Below are 24,399 nucleotides of genomic sequence, written 5' to 3'. Positions count from 1 at the left end.
GAAGCAGGCCATAGCTAGCCATAACTCTTAACACTTTTTGACTAATTGTCTAAAAAAGAGCCAATCAAAGCCTTCTGCTGGCAAGAATAGTCCCATCTCCATTGGTAATGCCTCCCACCACACTTACAGCATGCAAGCACATTCAACAACAAAAAATAAACTTGCTTAGAAATGTTTGCCTCCCAAATCTTTTCAGCATGGATTCTGTAAGGCAGAATTAGTAACTCATATGTTCTTCAGTGAACTCTGGATCATATTTCTCAGCTCTTCTGGTTTTGTAAAAATTAAGCAGGGTTTATTTGCAAGGATTCTCCCATTATCTTAAAGTGTATTTATTTTCCTTTAAGTATCTTCAACTGTATATTGATGATAGCTAAACAATTAATTTCTCTCCTGTGTCAATTGGCTAGCCCAGCTGTGCTGTTGCACAGTGTGGGTTTTTTTTTTTAATCTGAAATCATTGTAACCTCTTTTTTTCCTGAAGCTATGTATGTTTCCTTCTTTGAAGAAGATTTTACTAGGGAAACCTATGATTAGGTTAAATACAATGGATAAATACAATTAGGATAAAATACAATGAAGTTGTATTTTATCACCTGAAAGATCTTGCGTTTTTTTCTATGAGAAGAAAAACATCATAGTGCAAATCAGCAATAAGCTTGAAAATCTTGTGATCCAGAGAACAGCATATTGAAATGCAGTAAGACTTCTGACGAGTTGCAATATATTCTTATTTTAAACATGTTCTTTCACAGAAAAAATACAAGAGATCTATAAAGCCTTTATTCAGGAGTCTGGTATCCAGTTCAGTGAGCTGGAAGAAAAAGTGCTACAGTTCCATCTCAGTAATTTGGAGTATGCCTGTGGCAGCAATCTCTCTCAGGTGAGTTTTGACAGCTGTGTTCTGAAGTGGTTGAGCTTTGTTAGAAAATAGGGTTGGAAGTAACATTGAGAAGTTATCTGATCCATTCCATGGTCCCAAAGGAAGAATCAGCTATCCCTAAACTGTTCCTACATCCCTAACCTGTTCTTTGAAAGCACTGAGACACAGACTCCAGCACTGCCATAGGTAATCTGATGGGAGTTCATGACATGCCTCCAGGAGGATCCTCTTTAATGTGGAAGTTGAGAGTAGATGGTGCAGCGGAGTAGGGCATTTTGCTGAGATGCTGGGTGGTAGGATTCACAGGAGAGTTACTTTTCCTCGTTGTGTGTGACTTCTGCTTCTCAGTTCTGTGTTTAAAAACTGAGGTATTTCTCTACCTTGCTAGGTATCTTGAGAATAAATGCATTTAACTTCTGAAGTGTTCCAACACCCTGATGGTGGGCCCCAGTTCACCACTCCTAGGTATTCTGTTGACTGTGTGATACTTGGTTTTCCTTGCAACTTCAGTTTTAACTAAGCAGGTTCAGGAAATATCAAAGTACGATGTTGTTTGCAGTGCATTATTTACTCAGTCCTGTTACTTGGGTTAAGGATGTTTAGGGTCAATTGTACTACAGTAGTGGGACAGCTGATTGATATGTGCAGATGCACAAATCTGATCTGAACTGAGAAGCACATAAGATCATAACAAAAATCCGCAAGACAATGCTATACCAGGGCAGTCAATGGAAAATATCTTGATATGTCAAGCTTTCACACTTCACGACCACCCAGGGGAAGTAAGAAAGATGTTAAAATCTATCTTGCCTTCTATTTAAAGATCAAAATATGAAGTAAATGCAACTGCAGTGATAGGAACTTGCATTTGAATAGCAGTTTGAGAAGTGCTTCAGATTTTTCACTGATAAGTGGTGATTGCTTAGTACAACTATCACTGTTGTACTAACTATGAGTTTGCAGGGGTGGGGGGGAGAAGGTTAATGAAAGATATCATGAAAGAACCTCCAAAGTGACAGAAAAATTCCATTGAGATTTTTTTGTATCTTATCTTCCCCTTCATGTTGGGAAATAAAATATTTCCATTTTTATTTGAAGTCTTAAGGCTGTAAAATCTTATTTCTTTGCTAGAGACAGGAAACTGAAATAAATACACTGCAATCCACCTGAATTTTTGTACTACTTTCCTTGTTTTCTTTACCAAGCAGAAGTATAAATTACCTGCTAGTGACCAATGCATACTACAACATTTCTTAATCTTGCAATTCATATGTTGTATGGTGGCCTTAGGTAAATAAGCTGTCTGCTTTTCTCAGCATTGCCATACATTCTGGTGATACACTTTTTTTCTCCAGTTGTGACGGGAATTAGGGTGGCTTCCTCTAAACTGTGGGACTTTTGCTAGTACCCATGTCACCTCACCAGTAGAGACAGCTAGTTATGTTCTGTCCACAGGTATCTGCACGCTCATGGGACCACAATGAATTTTTTGCCCAGTTTGCTGGAGATCACACTCTTCTAACTGTGGGATATTCTACTGTGATTGATAAATTGGCAGAAGGGCTGGACATCCGGCTGAATTTCCCAGTGAGTCTGGAAAATGTTGATGCAGTGCCTGTCTTGGATTGCTCTGAAGCTCCCAATCATCTCTTTGTATTCTTCTGGACCAGGCAAATCTGTGCCTCTGATTATATACTTGTCTTTAAGAAAAGAGAGGACGATTTTAGTATTTCTGAAAATCCTCTTTGAGGACGATCTGTACTTAAATATTATAATATCATGAGCTTATATGTTAGACTCATGATCTTTCTTTTTCAGCTTCTATGGAGGCTTTTTTTATCTTTCACTATTTCTCTGGAAACTTGTGTTCTTCAATTTCTGGTTAGCTATTCTTGTCTGAACTTGCATTGCATATGTAGATTTTGTAGTATAATATTCTTCAATTTGACTTTCAATAGGTACAGAGTATTGACTATTCTGGTGAAGAAGTACAGGTCACTACTGCAGATGGAACAGTATGGACAACACAAAAGGTACCTAATATGCTTCAAGATTAAGGATTTTAGGGTACACAAGAACAATACTGACCACAATCATGTCCTTTTTGTCTCCCCCCCCCCCCCCACAAAGATGAAAACTCATATATTCTAGTGACCTGTATTTGGATGTCCTAGAGCCATCTTGAGCATGCTTGAGTTTTGAGTACTAGTTGATTTGAAGAACTAAGCACTATAAAGGTAGTAATAAAAACATGAAGCAAATAGATTTTTATCTGGTCTTTGAAGTGACAGTTATGTTTCCTGGTTCCACTCCCTGCTCAGCTTTACCCCATTTAGCATGTGAATCTGCCCTGTTAAAATTTTTCCCTTTGGTATGCAGGACTTGACAACCCATATTTCTCAGTCTCCCTTAATCCCTGTATCACCACCTGCTTCATGCTGTGTAATTTAGCTTTTAGTAATTTTTAAAATGATACGTAAACTTGGTCAAGATTGGATTTTTAAAGAGAAGGGTTCTGTGAAGGAAATAAAAACAAACCAAAACAGCGACCATCTTCTCTCCTTTCAAAACAACAGTTTTGTTAATCTGAGAGCCATTGACTATAATTTACAGGAGGTATTAAAATTAGTAGCATGGTTAGCTGCTGTAATACAAGCAGTTCAACAGACTACAACTTAAAACCAGTGAACTGCAGGATCTGTTCTCACCTGAACGTAAGGCATGTGTCTCCCATTAACAGGGAGTAAAACCAGACACTAATCTAGAGATGTGTGGTGAGTATTATGCTGCATCCTACAAGAATAATCCAAGATAGTTAAGAGGATGCTGTGAGGCTTAAGTGCAGTATTCAGCTTTTTCTACTGTTGTGACTGTAATTATTTTTCAGGTATTAGTGACTGTACCACTGGCCCTTCTTCAGAAAAATGCCATTCAGTTTAATCCTCCACTGTCAGAAAAAAAAATTAAAGCCATTAATAGTTTGGGAGCAGGAGTCATCGAGAAGGTAAGTAATTTCAGATTTCATTTTCTTTTCATAGAAACATTGGCTGCTTTGTCCCTGTTGCTTTTGGTGTGTATTTCTCAGGATTTATTATGCATTTACTTTTACTTGTATACAGTAGCCCAGAAGAGCAAAATGCTATTGGGGATCACATGTATTTCTGTTTCTTAAATTTCCCAACTTAATGGTGTTTATAAAGAAATTGTTTGCAGAATCACTTCACAGCTTATGTTTTGTGCCTAATTTTGAGCAAGCCTTCATGATGGTCTTAGATCTTCCAAAATTCTAATAATATTCTTATTCTAGGTCCTTTCAACCTAATAAATACATAAACTATTTCAGAATACTGAAAGTTGTGTATTTGACCAGTGTAAAATCTCCTACCCTTTCCCAGTGCAAAAAGACAGCCTCTCCTGAAAAGATCCCTAGTAAGATGTGTGCTTAGAACAAAACAGTAACAGAAGTAATGCCAGAAACGGGATTATAACAGTGTTGAAATTTAAAGGCAAGATTCAGACACCACCACCCCCCCCCAACATGGAGATCACTAACTTCTATGTTAGGTTTGTAAAAATTCTGCTCAATTTCTTGAGTGTTTTCTATAGTGAATTCCATTGTGAATTTGATAATCTGTGCATTTGCAATTTTTGAGACTAGCATTTTTTTTTCTTTCCCTGTCCCCCTTGGGAGAACAGGCCCATATATTCCCTGTTGAGACCCTCTCATAGAACTGGGTGTCTCTAATTGAGTAGAAAAGGGAAAAAGGATTAGAAGAACAACATATACCATATCCAGTTACGAGTTTTGTGGTATGAAACGCTTTAATTCCATCTTTCTCTCTTACTCTCTCTCTAGATTGCCTTGCAGTTTCCTTATAGATTTTGGGACAGTAAAATTCAAGGAGCTGATTTTTTTGGTCATGTTCCACCCAATTCCAGCCAACGTGGGCTCTTCAGTGTTTTCTATGACATGGATCCAGAGGTATCATATGCTAGCTGTATTTTCTGTTGGCCCTTCAGAAATTCAGTTTGGAATCTAGGTGCAATAATTACTGAACAATGAAAGTTTTCTTCTCCCCACCCCTGCAACTGTTAAAAGAAGTGGAAGCAGTGTTATTTATCAAGAAAAAGCTGATTGATACTTCATTGTAATAAATGGGAATGTTTTCCTACACTCGGATACAAAATAATATACAAGCAAGTTAATGCTTTTATTCTCAAACTATCCTGAAAATGAGTCTGTAATCCCTGACTATAGATATACTAATATGGGAAAAAGTCTACCAGTCACTTCCAGTTTAGGATTTCTTTTCCCTTATTTGTATCAGCTAAAAATCCTGTTAAAAAGATCATGCTGGCTTATTAACACTTAATGGCTTGCACTAGCCTCAATAGCTACGTGGAATGGCAGAAGAAAAGAAAACCACTAGGTTTTCTATGAAACTGAGGTCTGTAGGGTCAGTCCCAAACTCATGAATTTCAAAAGAAATTCAAACCAGTGCATTGACATCATGTTTCTCTTCTCCACCAGTTCCAAGCACACACATTACACATTTATATCTTACCTTTTCATGCTTTTACAACAACTGCTGCTTATTACTTGGCAGCAATTAAAAGGCCGTTTTGTAACCTTATGGCTTACTCCAAAAGGAAACCATCCTGTGAAGATTGTGCTGTGTTACTACACTATCTGTACCTGTATATGACTTTCCTTAAACGAGGTTTCTCTTCAATACTTTTAAGCTCATTCTACATAAGGTTCAGTGTGCTCATGCTGTCCAGAGACACTAGATGTAATTCTTAATTTGCTTGATAGCTATTCTCTGCTAGCTATCAAGTTTAGTAACAGAAGAATTGCCTTATCTAAACAAGAGAGGGAGAGTTCTTTAAAGGAGTTGAGAGCCTGTGTGCTATTCTCTAGTTACCACTTCAGCTTTGAAACTTCTGTATGGTAGCAGATTTATTGAAGTGGAAGGGAACATCAGCAGAACTGACCTTTCATTTCTTGGGACAAAATCTGCTGGTAAGAACTTAGTATTGGCCTAATCCAAACCATAAGTATTTAAATAGATTCTCTTTGTTACCGCCTTTTGAAATTGGAGTAAGTTGAGGTGGAATTTTGGCATGGAACTGGAGCTTAAGATGTCTGTCACGAAGAATAACACTATAAACGTCAAATCTTTTGGTGTAGCCTTTAAATAGGTAGGTAGAAAGTTTTCAGCTAATTCAGCAAGTTGTAGAAGGGGCTGACTGTAACACAGATCTGTGAACAAGACATCAGGGCATAGTAGTAATTTGAGCATAAATACTGTAGAATGTGCACCCTTTATTCTAAGGAATCAAACCCACTTTCCTCTAGAACCAAAGTTGCTTTGCAGCTGAAAATCTCTTTGTCAATGCCAATTAAAAGGCACTTTTCAAGAAATACTTAATAACCTAATAATTTCTAAATGATCTCATATGTTAATGTCTTATTTTTAGGGCAAACAAAGCATTTTAATGTCAGTGGTTACTGGAGATGCTGTGACAACCATTAAGAATTTAGATGATAAACAAGTACTGCAACAGTGTATGACTGTACTTCGAGAGCTATTTAAGGAGCAGGTAAGAGAAGCCGCTTCTACTAAAAGATGAATTAACCTGCCAACAAATGTAAAGCTTTTGATTGTATTATTTCATGATGTATAAGAAAACCTTTGACATATAGACCTTTTTCTTCTCTTGTCAGTTTGAGGGAATGTGCTTCCTTTGAGAGACACTAAAACCACGTTTGGTCTTGTGTGAAAAATGTGAATTATCTTAGATCTGTCTGAAGGAAAATGGTAATGAATTGAAAAACACAAATGAATGATCATCCTTTAAAGTGCTTTTAGAAAGGAAAATTAATTAAAAGCAGTACTTTAGGCAGGTAACACAAATACACTTCTTACTTAGCTGTCACTTTTTCCAAAGTATTTTTTTTTGGTCATCACTGCTTCCAATACATGATCAAAGCTTTAAGCTAGATGAATTTGATTATGATCCCCCCCCCCCCCCCAAACGCACCTGAAATTACAACACTCCCAAACCAAACCAATCCCTTAACTCTTCTAATAAGAAACAACCCTTCCTGAGCTGTCTTGGGATGGAGGTACAGCCAAAATCATGTACCAAGGGCCCTATATCCTGACCGTAAAAAAAATCAGATAAAAATTTCTACCTTTTTCCTTCCCCCAGCTCATCGTTAGGATAAAAACTGATAGGAGAATCAGAGAAATCTGGGGCAAGCAGAAAATGATCGCTTAGCAATGTTACTTGCATTCCACTCTATAGACAGTAATGCCGTAGTTAAACAATTCCTTAGAGCAGGTAGATCCCAAGGAATAGCTTGCATTACTGTTCATGGGTGATCTCTCAAGTTTTAGTGATGGTTCAGATGTTAGGATAAATGATCTTGGAAAAACTCTGGCATCTGAAAGCTTGGCTTTTCCTAGAAAACATACTTTTGGTAATGGCTTTATAGTTATCAGAATCATGTGCAATGTAAGTCCACATACCTGCTATTTTGATCTCATGAGAATGTAGAGGTAGCAAACAGGTCTTTGGTTTTGGTGCCACTCTAGTCTAGAAGAGTGATTTTCATGCCTGTCTCCATGGTTTATAGCAGTTGTGAATTTCAGTCATCTGTCCACAGTGCAGCAGGATTTTCAAAGACAAGATAGCTTCCAGGGGTGTACCAGAACTTCTTCTGGGATGTCCATGAAGCTTGCCATACTTCACTAGCCATTGTCTTGATTGCGTGAGCTTTAGTCTCTCACGTGCTACCTGAATGGAATAGTCTATTTGTGGATACCATATGACGTGTAAGAGGCAACCAGGGGTGCTTCTGTTTACTTGTCACAAGCTCCTCAAGAGTAAGACACAGCTGTAGTTGACTAAGCCTTCATACAATTGTTATCCAGACTCTTTTTGGTAGATTGGGTGGAATTTGCATGCTGCAGTGTGACAAAGAATACACAGTATTACTGTCATGGCTTAGCTACAGACACTCTGACTTCCTGGTTTTTGTTTTCTCCCTGAACGGGGTTTTCAAGCCAGCTCATTTTCTGATCTTAGACAAGTAATGTTATTTATCCATTGGAATAAAATTATCTCCAAAATGAAGATTACAGTTGAGATTTAACAAGCTAGAAGTAGCAAAGCATCATGCCTTACCACAATAAAAAGTGCTTACGTTACACATACAAACATGTTGAATGATGTTGATATTGGTATTTTATCTGTTTGCAAGAGTATCTATGTATTTTGAAGGGAATTTTTTTTTTTCTCATGTGTAGTTCTAGGTATATTACAATATCCAGATTTGTTGCATTCAAAACAGTGCAGGTGTGATATTTCAGGCATCAGGCAAGTCTAGCAAACAAAATCATCATTGTGGTCAGTAGTATAATAAAGAAAATTGCAATTTAATTCTGGAATGTAATTGAATCTGTATTTTAATAATACTACATACTCTAAAGATTAGAAGAAACTGTTTATGAGAAAAAGCTATGCAATTAGGAGCTTTTCTTCACAGTGCATAACTTTTATTTTGATTATACAGGAGGTTCCTGACCCAATGAAGTTTTTTGTTACTCGATGGAGCAAAGACCCTTGGCTCCAGATGGCATATAGTTTTGTGAAAACAGGGGGCAGTGGTGAAGCTTATGACATTATAGCTGAAGACATACAAGGGAAAATTTTCTTTGCTGGTGAGGTAAGTATCTTTGTTACTGTTGATTGGGGAACTATTTCTTATGAAAGATCATCTTTTGCTAACCAACACCATTAATCTAGAGACAGCATATAAATATTCCGTTACACAAATATGCTAATGTTTCTTGATTTTTGACACAGAACCCTTTCTATTCATATTATTATTGGGCATGGAGAGTCTGCCAGGTATTTCAGGTCAGGAGTGAACTGCATAACCAATAAGTGCAGAACATGACAAGACTATACAATCCACTTTTATTTTTAGCCAAATTGTCTGCCTGTTACTCCATTTGTGGGTAACATAACAAATGCATGCTGCTGATGGTACAGGTGCATTCTATACTGGAACAGAACTTACCTGCCCCACTAAAGTGCAGATGGCAAAACAGACGACTAATTTTGCTAGTTGACTTGCTTGCAAATTTTGAAGTTGCTAAAAATCTTAAATATTTCCTCCTAAATTCTAAGTTTTCCATGGCTTTTAAAAATGTTTGTATATACTTAAGGAAAACAAAACTGATCTTACTGAAATTCTATCTGTTCTAATAGTTTTAGAAACAATTCACTTTTTTCTTTTTTTTTTTTTCTTTTTTTTAAATACAGGCCACAAATAGGCACTTTCCTCAGACCGTTACAGGAGCTTACTTGAGTGGGGTTCGAGAAGCGAGCAAAATAGCAGCATTTTAAGTACTGAAAGTTTGTGTTTATAGATATATTTTTAATTGTTTTCTGTGGGTAAAACTATCTTCAACTTTCCTATTGCTGCCTTTTTCTTAAGTGGTACTTAAATAGTATATGGTACCTGGAGATAAAATCTTCATCTTCTTTTTCCTCTTTCTCCCCTACCCTCCTTTTAAGCCCTGATGATACACATTGTTGGGGTTTTTTTTCCAGCTAAGGTATTACTAGCAAGAGTGACATTAGAGTCCCTGGCCACAGCTTAACTAATGGAACTTTTTTTGAGAGTCCTCTTCTGTATGGCTCAAGTCATGCTATTGTAAACCTTCATTTCAGAAGGTCAGATTAAAGCAAGACTAAGTTAACATACAGCATTAAAAATGCTGGCAGTTAGTAGTAACGATGGGAATTTTCCACTAACTGTGTTTCTCAGGTTGATTATGCTTATAGGAGTTCAAACTTGCTCCCAAAAGCCTGAATAGCCTAGACAAATTCTAGAATTATTGTAGGAAGGAACTCAACTATCATTCTTTCCACTTGCAATCAATAACCTTTTCTATAATATTTTTCATATTCTTAGCCTCCACTAAGTGGGCTTTGGAATATCAAGTTTGTTCCTTTAAATCAGATGGCTGGAACAGTTTACAGTGCAATCATAGAAAGGTTATTGTAGATAATAAAAACTTGAAAAAAGTAACTTTTACATTACTTTAAAAAACTTTGGAATATTCTCTCTGCTACTTATTCAGAGAAATTCTTGTTACAATAATAGGCTAAGTTTAGATTTGCTTAGTGCTTCTGATCATGTAGAAACAGGACAGCTTAAAAATACTATATTTCTATGATTTTTTTGAAAACAACTTCCAAATTCATTTGGGCTGAGTAGAGGCACTATCTACTGATATGAGTATTCAGTGGGGGGTGAAGGACTGTAAGCTCCTAATGGCTCATTCAGCTTTTATATTTAAAAAATAAGTGAAGATGAATGAGGAAAAATATTAACACTTTTATGAAGGGCTGAAACAAGGTGGCTTGCACTTTGACTTGAAGTTTTTTATTTCTTTTACTATTAAAGTATTATTAAAAACAACTTGAGGGAGTAATTCAGTAAGGGCTAAGCGTCTATCTAATAGCTTTTCTGTGGGACAGGGAAGAAAATTAAATACTTTTCAACACACAACAACCAGTGTATCTATCTGTTGTAATACTGTTCCACTAAAATGGTATTAATGAAAAAAAATTAAAACCAACTTTTAGATCTCTTCCCCCACACCGTCCCTATAACTTTACTGCATAGACCTCACGATTTCTGGAAGGAAAGTAAGCACTTACTCTTTTACCCCCTGCATTCTCATGCATAGGCTCTTTTCTTTTTTTAATATCTTCATTTTAAAAATGACACAGCAAACTTTTTCTGAGTTACAGTGCTTATTTCCATAAAGCTGTATCCTTGGAAAAAACAAACCCAACAAGCAACTTTAAGAAAAATCCTACTGAATAAATGCAATTCTTCTTTTAAATACCTAATATTTTGGTTTTAGAGTAGCTATGATATTGTTAAATACCGTTATTTAATCTCTAATTTACAAGGTGAAGATGTTTATATAACTAGATGTTTTTCAGATATATATTCTGTTCTGCTTCTTAAAGCTGAATTATATGGATTAACAGGAAAAGTGTAACTGTTCATAATTTTCCTCCACATAAATGCTATTATGTACAGTTTTAAAGTATTTCCAAGTATTAAATTGTAATTTAAAGGCTATAAGAAGCAAGACAAAATCCTCTGATGATAAAAGATAATCAGACATCAGATTTTGCTTTTGGTAATCATTTGCACTTTGTTAATTTCATGTATTAATTTCAGGCCAACTTAGAGCATAACTAGGAAAGATTAAGCGGTGCATACGTTTCAGTTCCAAGTTTCTTTCCCAGTTGATCATATATGACAAAATTATTAGGAGAGGAGCTTCTGAAGGTGGGGAAAAAAGCTTATTACTACAAGCCCAAAACATTATATTCAATAGCTGCTTCAGCTGACCTTGGTCAAAACTTAAGTCAGCTTAATAACAACATATAAACACATTACAATTTAGGTAGGAACTGTCTGGGAAGTTGAGCTCAGCATCCATTTCTGCAGTCCAAAGTTTGTGTGAACATGCTTGATTTTAAGCATATGCTTCCATCGTGTTAATTTGTACTTGGGGTTTTAAATTTATCTACAACTTTGCAGATAGATAAATGCTGTATTCTAAAGAATAGAGATGGACATGAAAAAATACTGTCACGTTTGGCTTTAGCTGCTGCACACTTCTTATAGCATTAAAAAAAGTATAACAAATGATAAATTTACCAATAGTCTAGTCTATTAATTATTTGTATATTATTTTGGTGCCAAGGCACTTACTTAAACTGTGTTGTGCTGCACTTAAGTTTGAGAAGTAAATAAAATAAGTATGTTCCATTTTAATTTACATTCATTTGAAATGTATAAGAACATCAGGCTGGTTCTGAGACTTCATTCTTTAATTAATGTTCCCCCAAAATTTTTTTAATATCTATGTTAAAATTTATTTCAAGCATGTATGTGTTATTTCTTTTGTGTTTAATTTATTCCCTGCAAATAAAGAACTGGGGAATGTTTTCTTCGAGTATATTTGTTTAAATGTTATAAAAAATATTTGAATGCAGAGCATGATCTGTTACACTTCAACTCTTCTGTGTGACTATGTTATGGCAGCAGAATAAAACTGGAAAGTATCCACAGGATGCTCATGTTTTGTTTTTGTTTTTTTTTTCCCTTTAAATTTAACTAAGCCTACTGTTTTGTTACATTTGATATTGATTTAAGATTTCATTTTAGTATATTCCTACAGCTAGACAATTCCTCAGAAGAGCTGCTCTACAGCCTTCTCTGTACTATAAGTACTAACTTTGCTGTTATTTGGACAATACCATACATAATACCCAGTGTCTTTTGCCTCAAAGGTTTACAAAGCAATTAATAAACTTGTGTCAGATTATTTTCCTTAGTCAGAGGATATTTAAGCTAAAATTGTAATTGTTTAGAAGCACTGCCCATAATTTTAAAATAGCCAGAAAAATCACCAGAGAACCACTTAGTGCTTTTCACTGAATAATTGTAGTATGAACGCTTTGTAGGATCATGGTCCTAAAAGATTCCTCCTAGCACAGATCATTATAAGGATGTGCAAGCCGGACTACATACCCAAAACATTTAAAATACGAACAGTGACAAATTCTGATAACACTTATCTACATTGTTCTTCTTGAATGGGACTTTAGATGTTCATTTAGTGCAAGTCTGACTGCAGGCAACTTAAAAAAAATACTCCTAGTCCCTTTGAAAGTTTATTTAAACCAGTAACACATGTAGGTCTGAACCAGTGAAAGCATTACCATGTGGAAGATTCGCTGCTTGCCCTTTCAAAGTTTGTATCCTGAGGACATGCTTTGTTCACCTAATGCTAACGCCCTGCAGGAAATTATTTTTGTTACATCTGACACTGGTCTTGAAAAATGTTAACTTCATTCTGAGAATAATGATCTTTAAAACAGAAACAAAATACTAATGCTGCTTTTAAAATAAAGTACAAATCAGTAGATTTCATCACACTCCCCCAAAGAATGACAGTCCTTCAGAAAATAGTTGGTGTGAGAGAATTTTTTAGCCCAGCTGTCTAAAACTTAGATCAGAAATAAAAGTGAAGTAGCAAGTCTGCAACTGAGTGCAGTCCAGTGAACAAGGTCAGGTGAAAAGGCAGGGAAAGCTACATAATATTGCCATCCCCTTATCCCCAGGACCTCTGGAGATCATCTGGTTTAAGCCGCTACACAGAACAGGGCCAACGTGGACCTGGTCGCTCGGGGCCCTGCCAGGCTGAGTTCTGAACATCTCCAACAAGGGGGATTCCACAACTCCTCCAGGCCCCGTCTCTGTGACCATCCTCACGGTGAAGCTTTTCTTCCCCTAACATGTAATTGCAACTTCCCTGGCGTCAGCTTGTGCCTGTTGCCTCCCGTCCTCTCACTGTGCACCCCCAAGCAGAGCGTGGCCCTGCCTTCCCCATCCTCTCTCATTTGGTAGTTGCAGACTGCAGTATGATCCCCCTTTACCCGTCTCTTCTTAAGGCTGAACAAGCCCAGCTCTCTCTGCCTCCCCTCCTACATCGTGCGCTCCAGCCCCCTGGCCACGTTGGTGGCCCTCCACTGCATTTGCTCCAGTATGTCCTCAGCTGTCTTGTACCAGGGAGCCCAATGCTGGACACGGCACTCCCGAGGCAGGCTCACAAGTGCTCAATAGGGGGTCCTAATCACCTCCCTCAACCTGCTGGTTACACACTTGCAGAAACAGCGCAGAGTGCCATCAGTGTTCCTTATCACAAGGGCACACTGCTGAACTGGGTTCAACTCGGTGTCTGCGAGAAACATCTGCTCCTGCTCAGGTCCTTCTCTGCAAAGCTGCTTAGAAAGAAACCACTGCCCCCACCCACACTGTTGTATGGGGTTATTCCATCCCAGAAGCAGGATGCTGCATTTGCTTTTGTTGACCTTTATGAGGTTCCTGTCAGCCCATTCGTCCTAAAAGTCAAGGTCCATCTGAATAAACTGTTAGACCTACAACTTCCAGCTACTTGCTTTAATAAATATTTCTGAATTCAAAGGCAGGAGAGACATTTTTTTCCAGAAGGAAAATAACACATTTTTCAGCATTCAAGATGCTTCCTAACTTTTTTCAGCAAGTGAAACACTGATTTTACTAAATTTCTTACTACAAGTTTTCAGACGGTATTCTGGTGCCTTACAGATTTTCCCACTGTTCTCCCTAAATAATGGGAACTAAAATAACAACCACCACCACCAGAAGTCATTTCAGGAATGCTTTCATCTAGCTCAGTCGAAGCTACTTGATTATAGTCAACTTTCTGATTTGGAAACAGGAATAATTAGATCTACCCAAGTGGTCACGAGCCACCCTCTCTCTGAAATAACAAGAGCTAATAAACCTTTTTGGGATCACCATGCTGACCACCAGGGGCATTATCTGGCCAGATGAAGCACTGGCCTCCAAAAGGGTTATTTTTAAGTCCAGCTTAGTGGTGGCTAATCTAAACCCAGACATTCATAGATCTTACTTCGTCATGTGCCTTGTAACAGGATAATGCAGAAAGAACGCAGATGCTATAAGCAGCCTGCTCAGGTCCAAGAAGGGTATTAGAGCTTCTGGAAAAAAGTGGGATGGCACTTAAAGTTGTGTCTTCCTAATTTCATCTTGGTTAGACATGCCTGAGCAGTATTCCGTGGGCTACCACAGAAGTCCAACTCAGCTGTTTTCCTAAAGACATGTAACCTCTCTTCATTCAAAATTTCTACTCTTCCCTTTCCCCACCTAGCCCTCCCCACCTTCTTTCTCCTACAGGGCCCATACACTGTTACCTCAAGTGCCAAGCTCACTCATAACAACAGCTGTTTATATAAGCACGTCATTCAGGTTAATTTGTGTGGTTTTGCAGGTCCCTGACCAAAATACTGAATACCAAAGACTTAACAGAGGAACCAATACATTGGACTGTAGGAATTATGCTCTAAGCGGTCAAATCAAGATGTTAGGACTTTTTTTCTAGAATACAATGGTCAGGACATAATCTTAAGTATCTGGAAAGTATATGCCTGAGCACTTTATTCAGTTACCTTTTATCCAGTTAGCCAGTTTCTGTTTTTTATGAGCATCTCGATACAGGATTTAGACCCCTGATCAGCTGTGGTTTTAATCCAATAGCATCAGGATAAGCAGGTCATTTTATTTACCTTTTAGTATTGTCTTGCAGCTTTTCCCCCAGTTGTAGAAAGAACTGGAATCTTTTATCAGCTGCAGCCAGACTGGTATGGATTAGCAGGGAAACAGCTCAGACATTTCTTCTCTGTTGAGGACTGCATTGAGTTGTAGTTAAGACATTTAAACAAAGTACTTGAAGGATGCTGAGTTCATTTCCATTCCATCTGTGCAATTCCAAAGTGGCAAGTAATAGATATATACAATAAAGAGAAGTACACTATCCTTTTGTAAGTTTTCATTAGAATTTACACTATTAAAAATGTTTATACTTGGGAGTCACTCATCTTTAAAAACACTTCTTGGCCCACATAATTAAAGCCAACGGGTATATTTACATAAAAATCACAAGGCAGTTCAAGTATTTGTAGAAAATCCATCCAAAACCCCAGCAAAACTTGACACAAGTAACTTGCTGCTTTTAAGCAGGACTTGGAAACTTTCGATGTTTTTAATTGCAAATTAAAATTCTTTATGCTAATCTAGTTCAGAGGGAAAAAAAAACCAAACCCAAAACCAAACCAACCTTACAGAAGACACATAATCTTATCATGGTGCAAGGACATAAATTTTCAGCAACAGTATCTTTAAATTAGAGAAGCCTGCTGAATCAGGCTTGAATAGTTTCTACCAGATAAGATAAAGACAACAACCTTGTTTCTGTATAGATTTTTTTTTACTATACATTTAAGCAAATGTTAGATCATCAAAACTGATTTACATTTTTGTGAAAGACATTTATTGAATACAAAAAACCCCCATTACATTCAGCCTTATTATAAATGATTACACGCAAAGAAATTCAAAGTGTGTGAAGATTAATAGTCTAACTGGCTGAACATTTTCAGAATTTAGATCATTTATGAACCCTTATTTCTCAACTGTACAATAATAAAATTCAAAAAAATATGCTTTGTCTTTCCAGCAATACTACAGTCAGAGGGATTCTGTGCTCATGGCATTAATGGCAGCCCACACTTTGGCAACTATTAGTTTAATGATTTTAAGTGTAGGACTTCCCATATTAGCAACAAGGTGTACTGAGAACAGGAACCTAAACAACAGAAATTTATGCAAAGAGTTCACTTTGATCCGAAAAGCTGTGGGCCAAAGTTCAAGACTGCAGGCTTAAAAGTACCATTGTCCATGTTGAGGCACCAAGGCTCAGGTTCAGAAGAGCTTTCCCATACAGAAGACAGCTTAACCACTCACGTCAGTGCTGCCCGATTCAGAGGCCCCACTGTGGATTTCCAAAGCTATCGAGCCTCCCAGCTGTACATCTTGGCTACCCACTTCTGAGATGCTAGGCCATCAAGTCAAGACACTAGAGTAAAAGATTTTCTGCAAAGTGAACTTCAGAAATTTTCCTATAGCCTTTGGAGGGATTTTATTTACTGTCAAGCCATTGAAACAAATGTATCTGTAGTCTTTTGTACAAAGTTAAATGCTGAAAAGCTTAAGTATAAAACTACAGTTTAGTTTCTGTACAAGGTTAAGATGGGACAAACATCGTAAAACCTCAACTCATTTGTAGTTTCATGAAACTTCTGCATACCATCATCACAGCCTCACTGCTGAACACTGACATTTCATGTCCTAAATCCTAAGATAACAAGATTAAAAAACTGATTTGCACAAAAGAAATCTGAAATAACTTTATATACACAACAGAAAGCCTTTTAAAAGTACAAAAATAACATCTATATGCCAATTAGTTACCATGCTTTGACAGTTCTCTCGGTGCCTACACATGCAAGACAGTAATCTAAATTTAGAATAATTCTGCATCTGTAGAATGTATCAGAATATAAAAGACATTAACATATGACTAACTCTTTATTTTCAGAATGGATATGTATTCAAAATATCTTTATAACCAATACTGCAATATTCCAGTCTCTGCATGTATATGTGCAGATAAGCAGCTTTCATCTTACTTGATTTTAAAACCTCCTACAAGCTAGTAATCCACACTAAAAAGCTACGATGGTTCTAATGAATCTAGTTATACAAAGCAATTCAAAATGTACAAAAACTATAAAAAAGGGAACATTTATTGCCATGCATGAAACTTAAGTATGTTCAACTAAAACCTGCATCAAATGCAGTTTTGTTTTTTTTTAAAAAAAAGATACACAAAGCAATTTACATCAACACTCTTAACATTAGATCAGCAGAATCAGCTCTGACTAAATACCACAAGGGTAAGACACATTCCTTTTGCTGGTGCCTATCAGATCTTCAAATCCATGGGAACATAAAACCAGGAATCTTCGTTTCCCACAGTCAAATCAGATCATGAAATCAACTGAAAAGAGAAGTGTATTAGTTTTCTCCTTTCTCTCAATCCAATTACATACAGCCTCTCCTCTTGCATCAGACTATCAAGAAAATACACTCTACTTTTGCTATCACAAAAAACCAAGAACATCCCTACAGCAGACAAATTGCTCTCTTATGCCTTTGCTGATAGAGACACATGTATGCACAGGACAGACACAACTATTTCTAGATAGCCATATATCGACATCTGCAAATGCAGCCACAAGAGAAAGAAAAGTTACTTTATTAACTCCACTAAGTGAACCTCACTTCTCTAGTTCCATTTTTAGTTTTGGGGCAAGCAAAAGTAATTGAACTTGAAATTTTTTTTACAAATTACCAACCGCAGACTGGACAATAAAGCCTTTGTCATGAGTACATTAGATTAGGCCTAATCTTCAGTGCAGCAACTCAAAAGCAACATTGTAACTGTGCTATCAGGAGCGCATACAGAGAAAAGAAGCTATTCATCTCTATCCTCTTTGCCTTCTCTCGTTGCCAGAGCTTGCAGGTCTGCAGAGCTTATACAACCTCATGCATTGTTACCTACGAATGTATGTGGTCAGTGCATCAATTATAGTGCACCTTGCAGCCAAGGCTGTAATTTAAAGCAAATGCATAGCTTTCAGAGACTAAAAGTCATCAAAAATGATGATAGCTTTAATTTTAGTTTTGCTTACCAAAGAAATTCATAAGAGTAGTAGTGGCATGCTAAGAAAATGAGAGTCTGAAGCAGTTATTTTTGAAAGAGGGATACACAAAAGAAAAAAAAAATTCAGAGCCAGAGTTCAGGTTTATCAGAACACTAAACTTCCAATATACAGGAGGCTATTAAAACTAGTGTAAGAGGATGCCATGCCACTTTCTAATAGGCTGCAGGAAAAAAAAAAACCAACCCAGAATGTTTTCTAAATGATAAAGTCTTTACCTCTTTGACTGTTTTTTTAATGAAGTCTTTCCTGTCAGATAAATCATAACTAGGATAGTTTTCATACACCTAAAAAAAAAAAAAAAAAAGAAAAAAACCAAACCAAACCAAACCTCAAATTATTTTCATTCAATGTACTGTATGAACAGGAGGAGCTTAAATGAAGTTAGGGCAAGAATTGGTGTGGTACTTCTAGCATTACAACTGCCAAAATGCCCTCTGTTAATTATGGAAAGTGACAATCTCATTTTCCTGTCCTTATTTTGACCACATAAATATTTAAATACATGTACTTTTTAATGTTTGTTCACTGACTAAACTGGTACTATAATTTTTCACATCAACAAATTGGAATGTCTATCTTGGCATGTCTGGCAAATAAGAATTCTCCCATCTTTGTCTTATGTGCTCTCCAAGTAGTCAGATACCCCTGCATTAGTGTAGGAAACTAAACAAATAAAATCCCAAGGCTTATTTATTTTTTGGTAATATGTAAAATTGTGATCCTTTCAAGTGACTAATAGGGGAGTCAACATATTTGAGTGCTATTCTACAACTGTTCTTTGGTTAACTGAGTGGGAGAGGACCAAACAAACAAAAAACAGATGCCAACACTGACAACCAATGCAGAGTATTTTATTTCAGTATACCAAATTTCAGACTTCTAGGATGACTAAACATGTGACAAAAAGTTTGTACAGAATATAAACGTGCAGTTTTCTCATAAGAATAACTTCTGCTTTAATTTTCTCAAGACAACTTCTTGGAAGTACCAGGAAAACAAACATGAGTTAACTGACAGTAGAAAATACCAAGGTAACAGTATTTCCTGTGTTTTGGTCACTTTTCCCTTTTCCGGCCACATAGTCCCTTCCTGACACCTGTCCTGACAATTAATGGATTCCTTGCTGAACTGATTCAACTCACTAACTCAGCCGAGTCCTATTCATTTTTTGCTGATAGATTAGAGTTGAATGGACTCCTAAAGAGAACATATGAAGAATGAGAGCAAGGTGAGCAGGAAAATGTACAGAGACCAGGATACAGCCCTTTTGATAGCAGCAAGCTGCTGCACTGTCTCAACATCTCAAATATTTTCACTGCAAGACATGGCAGTTGTTTTGGAGGTAATACTGCTACTTTCCATGTAGCTAATTTTTCTTTGGAGACTTCTCTTCTAATATTGGGTATCGTTGTTGCATATCTTAAGATTAAAGCTCTCCTTGTTACAGCTATTAGTGAGTAAATAAATCAATGCAAAACTACTTTGTTTCTGAACCACTGTGCAGAGTGCAAGCCTCCGTTTCTGAAACGATGACAAAAGTCAGTTCACAGACAAACCACTGCCTAAAGAGATTGCAAAATCATATTTGCTTACCTCCTTGCAAATTTGTTTCATTGTGACCTCCTCCAAGTTTGCATTGGCCAACAAGTTCTTGACAGTTTCCTTAAGTTCTTCATCTGTGGGTGGTTTCTTCAGCTTTTTAATTAAAGGTTCATCATCCGAACTGTCCTCAGACTCACTTTCTAAATATGAAGAATAATTTGAATTGTAATAAAAGATTTTCTATTTGTCTGCTTTCTTCCTCCAAAACAGAAGCCATCAGAACTTTCCCCAAACATCTGATACAGATATTCTCACTTAAAATAGACATCTTGCCAGACCTTCCATTTAAAAACAAAGCTAATGCTATCAGTACCACATTTATTTATGAATCCGCATCATTGTTGATGAACTATCAGTTTACAAATCAATATGTACCCTAGAAACTATGGGACAGATTAATCTATCAAACTAAAAAAAGGCTTATTACAACAATTCTAAATTGAGGTATTATGGCCCTAAAAAAAGTACTTATCTGCTTTTAAAAGGAGTTCAGACTTTTCTTCCCCCCCAGCAGTGCTGTGCACTAGGATCTTGTAATTTTGCAGTGCTGTATTACTGAACATGCTATCAGAACACCATGACAGCAAATAAGAGAATCATAAAGGAAGTTAAGTGAAGAGGCACAGGACACTCCTACAATCTTTTCCAGCAGCAAAAAAATTAGTCTGAACGACTCCAACATCCACTCAGTTCCTCTACTGCCAAGAAGACAAAATTCAGAGCAGATGCCAAACAATCTAGATAATGAACTTACAGAAAGACCTACTTAACATTTTGATTTGTGTACTGCGAACATACACTCAAAACAGAAACGCAGGAGGGGTAAATTATGAACATATTACATAACATATATGCAAAACACGTATGTAATGGTTTTTTATATATATATATATGTTGATGACAAAATAAAGCATACACACACACACACACACACACACACACAGTGTCAGCCACATTAGTACTGCCAGCAGCCAACCTGAAAATACACCGAGTTCAGCGCAGGTGAGTTTACTCTGCTGAGAAATAAGGATATGAAAGAAGTTTAGCATAATTCCATGCCTAAGAGTTTAACCATTCCTTTTCTTAATATGCTGACAAGCAGAGTAATTAATCTGAACTGATGTCTGTGCTATAGTATACATGTGCCAATGCTGGCATTAAGTGAAGTATGTTTACAGTATAGATACATGCTGCATTAATAACTGATACTGCAATTGTAACAGAGACATGGCTGTTAGAGAGTGCCAGAGAATTTAAGGTGGGAAAGGACCTCTGGAGATCATCTGGTTTAAGCCGCTACACAGAACAGGGCCAACGTGGACCTGGTCACTCGGGGCCCTGCCAGGCTGAGTTCTGAACATCTCCAACAAGGGGGATTCCACAACTCCTCCAGGCCCCGTCTCTGTGACCATCCTCACGGTGAAGCTTTTCTTCCCCTAACATGTAATTGCAACTTCCCTGGCGTCAGCTTGTGCCTGTTGCCTCCCGTCCTCTCACTGTGCACCCCCAAGCAGAGCGTGGCCCTGCCTTCCCCATCCTCTCTCATTTGGTAGTTGCAGACTGCAGTATGATCCCCCTTTACCCGTCTCTTCTTAAGGCTGAACAAGCCCAGCTCTCTCTGCCTCCCCTCCTACATCGTGCGCTCCAGCCCCCTGGCCACGTTGGTGGCCCTCCACTGCATTTGCTCCAGTATGTCCTCAGCTGTCTTGTACCAGGGAGCCCAGTGCTGGACACGGCACTCCCGAGGCAGGCTCACAAGTGCTCAATAGGGGGTCCTAATCACTTCCCTCAACCTGCTGGTTACACGCTTGCAGAAACAGCGCAGAGTGCCATCAGTGTTCCTTATCACAAGGGCACACTGCTGAACTGGGTTCAACTCATTGTCTGCGAGAACCCCTACTCCGGTCCTTCTCTGCAAAGCTGCTTAGAAAGAAACTATTGTCCCCACCTGCACTGCTGCGATCTTTGCACAGGTATTAAGAAACTCAATGTATGTATACTTTTATGCATATCGTCAGATATGAGAAAACCAATAGCAACAGGATGCATGTAGAACCCATATCTATGTTAACAAAAAACACATTAAGCTGCTGAACAAAGATACACAGTATGATATATACTACTGGATCAATTGTAAGATTCACATGAAGTCGCTATAGAGGCACCAACAGAATTTTGCTAACGTTCTTCCAGCAGAATGAAGAACTAGGCTGATACTTTCAGTTTATATGCAAATATATGTAGACAATAGAAATTACATGAACTATACCCAAACTAAGAACTTTTTTTTTTAATTACTGTTGCAAGGAAAGAAATAGTAAGCCAACAATTCACCAAATTCTATTTTCTTTCACAACTGGGTGCAAAAGCTTCCTTTCTAATAAGCATGCCAGTTAAGCTACAAGACAATGTATGATGAAAGATTTAAGGCATTTACCTTTTCTAGAACTGTTCTGATTTTTTTTAGTAGTGCTGCTATCTGCCTTCTTGACATTCGCACCCTTCACAGCTTTCTTGGTTTTGGAAGTCACCTTTTTAGATTTTTCTCTTTTAGATGCTTTTCTAGGGGGCTATAAAGAAGAAAAACAGAAGATTAAAATGACGATTTCTATCCTAACAGTCCATACCTCTTTTCTACAATGGAAATTATCCTTTCTGTCAATACAAACTAAATCAGCAAATTTAATTACTATATCTTACTAGCAATTTCTACTCCTATACCATAGGGGGAATATGTCCACAAAGAGTATTCCTACATTCTTTTAAATTGCACATTGTCCTTCTACATTGACTCTTAAGCTCAAAGAGCTAGAACTTTTTGATTATACTAGTAGTTTGGTTGTGCTACAACTTTCCATTCATAATTACTTATAATTAGCTTATAAAGTCACTTTAAAGATGTTCCTTTAAACAAGGACATAGTATGTTGTATTCAATTACTTCTAGATGCTATAAGCTCTCTAAGACTACACACGGCTAATTCTTTTTGCACTAGCTGAGGAGAACTACATTAGCTAATCCATAATTTAGCCAATTATTGTGACTAGTAAACCCCCAAAATCATTGCATTAAGTTAACATCAACAGAAGAAATTGGGAACATAAATACATACAGTATACACGCATCAGTGCACTGCATTTCTGGCACAAATTAAATGTGTCCTTAACACACAGAATCTTTAGACAGTACTTCTGACAAGGCTGAAAACTTTCCTCACAGAAGCAAACATGGAACACTGACCAGGAATAAACCATACTTCAGAGAAAAACCATCATGAAACAAAACAAATTAATTAACAATAGTTACTAAATTCATAATTCTAATTTATATTTTAAATGGCAGTGTAGTCAGCTGAGCAAACTATCAACATCTAAACACTTAAGATTAGCTCATATAACTTTTAACTGCTTCTGCCATTAGTACCTGGTGCAACTCATGAAACTAATATTTAATAAACCAGATTATATTTATTTATATTGGCTTGCTCAGTTACAGTTGCACTTGCTCTGCAGTGTTAAATGAAGGATGAAGACTTTCACTATTGAAATTCAGAAAATACACTCAAGATGGCTCCATTTCTCAATAAATGTTTGTAGCTTGTAACTTTTCAGCTTTCAGTTTTCTGCTAAAGCTCCACCACCAGCTACAAAGTCAGAAATTAAACCTGGCACTCACGTTTCAGTTTTTTATAAAATTATGCTCCCCCAGCACACAAAAATATTTCAGGTATCTTTTGCTTCCAGGTAACTGTAAGACTTTTTTTGTTTGTTTGTATTGTTAAAAGAAAGAGTTGCAATCAAGAGAGACATGCAACTCTGAGGACAATCTACTCCAGCCACTCCATACCTAAGATTCCAACGGAGCTGGGGCAGCAAAGCAGATTTGCTGCCTATGTCCTTCCACCTGTAGTACGTTAAAGAGTGTCATAAACCTAACTTTTTTTTTAAATACTGCAATCTTAAAGCTGTGCAAATGAAGACATTTTCCATTTCACCATTTCCTAATATTCAAACTAATTTGACATACTAGTGTTTTTGTAATAATTAAGCTTTTACTCCATGCAAGTCAACTTCAGTTTCCAAAGACTGCAGACTACTCAGCTATTGCCTGGCAGACCTATCTAACTCCTACCTTCTGAAAGAAGGGAAAGAAAACCCAGTTAGATCAATGGGGTTTACTGTGAGGTTTTTTTGTTTGTTGGATTTTCATTTGTTTGTTTCTTTGGGGGGGGGGGGGGGGGTGGGTTTTTTTTTTTAGATAACCGAGTCCTTGAAAAATTTTCTAAAAGACAACTCCTGCCTCTGAAAGTGACATTCCTCTCCTCACAGTAGGAAGACTGTTCTGCTGAAGAGATGAACAAATATAAAATTAACTTTTAGTATTTCAGCCCTCTTTCAATTTGCCTTCTGTGGGGAAAGAAAAAGGCAAACCAAGAATTAAGTTTGTTTCATGGAGGCATAGGGAATTTCCTTGAACCATCTTTTAAAATTAAAACCAACACCTATCAAAATGACAGTGACAAAACAAACTGTTAAAGTTACATAAATTGGCTTTTCAACAGAAGATTTTTGTTACTATTTTCTATAGTTCAGACTATTTACTTAACAGCCTGT

General features: G+C 37.1%; 2 protein-coding genes across 4 annotated transcripts in view; one reads left to right on the top strand and one right to left on the bottom strand.

Annotated features, from left to right (window-relative positions):
* KDM1B (lysine (K)-specific demethylase 1B) overlaps positions 1-12,064 on the top strand; it is a 29,185-nt gene extending 17,121 nt beyond the window's left edge. The window contains exons 14-21 of the mRNA XM_010573163.1: positions 756-883; positions 2,339-2,470; positions 2,842-2,916; positions 3,771-3,887; positions 4,740-4,865; positions 6,365-6,487; positions 8,466-8,618; positions 9,221-12,064. Coding sequence (XP_010571465.1) covers positions 756-883; positions 2,339-2,470; positions 2,842-2,916; positions 3,771-3,887; positions 4,740-4,865; positions 6,365-6,487; positions 8,466-8,618; positions 9,221-9,304 — 938 coding nt within the window. The 3' untranslated portion in view covers positions 9,305-12,064. The remainder of the gene's footprint in view (positions 1-755; positions 884-2,338; positions 2,471-2,841; positions 2,917-3,770; positions 3,888-4,739; positions 4,866-6,364; positions 6,488-8,465; positions 8,619-9,220) is intronic.
* Positions 1-24,399, bottom strand: part of DEK (DEK proto-oncogene) — a 52,285-nt gene that overhangs the window by 16,697 nt on the left and 11,189 nt on the right. For 2 of the 3 annotated variants that reach the window (XR_774715.1, XR_774716.1), the window contains exons 7-12: positions 22,224-22,356; positions 19,778-19,926; positions 18,400-18,468; positions 16,288-17,457; positions 15,125-15,316; positions 7,420-7,857 (exon numbers count right to left, since the gene is read on the bottom strand). Coding sequence is in view for 1 of the 3 variants with exons in the window: in XM_010573164.1 (XP_010571466.1) it covers positions 17,446-17,457; positions 18,400-18,468; positions 19,778-19,926; positions 22,224-22,356 (363 nt within the window). In the remaining 2 variants the exon portion in view is untranslated. Of the gene's footprint in view, positions 1-7,419; positions 7,858-15,124; positions 15,317-15,803; positions 17,458-18,399; positions 18,469-19,777; positions 19,927-22,223; positions 22,357-24,399 lie in introns of those variants that run through there. The other variant, XM_010573164.1, reaches the window with a different exon arrangement.

The sequence above is a fragment of the Haliaeetus leucocephalus genome, unplaced genomic scaffold, assembly GCF_000737465.1.
Source record: "Haliaeetus leucocephalus isolate CR32 unplaced genomic scaffold, Haliaeetus_leucocephalus-4.0 Scaffold373, whole genome shotgun sequence".
NCBI classification, from domain to species: Eukaryota; Metazoa; Chordata; class Aves; order Accipitriformes; family Accipitridae; genus Haliaeetus; species Haliaeetus leucocephalus.
The sequence above is the reverse complement of the archived record's forward strand: the minus strand, read 5'-3'. Positions and strand labels throughout refer to the sequence as shown.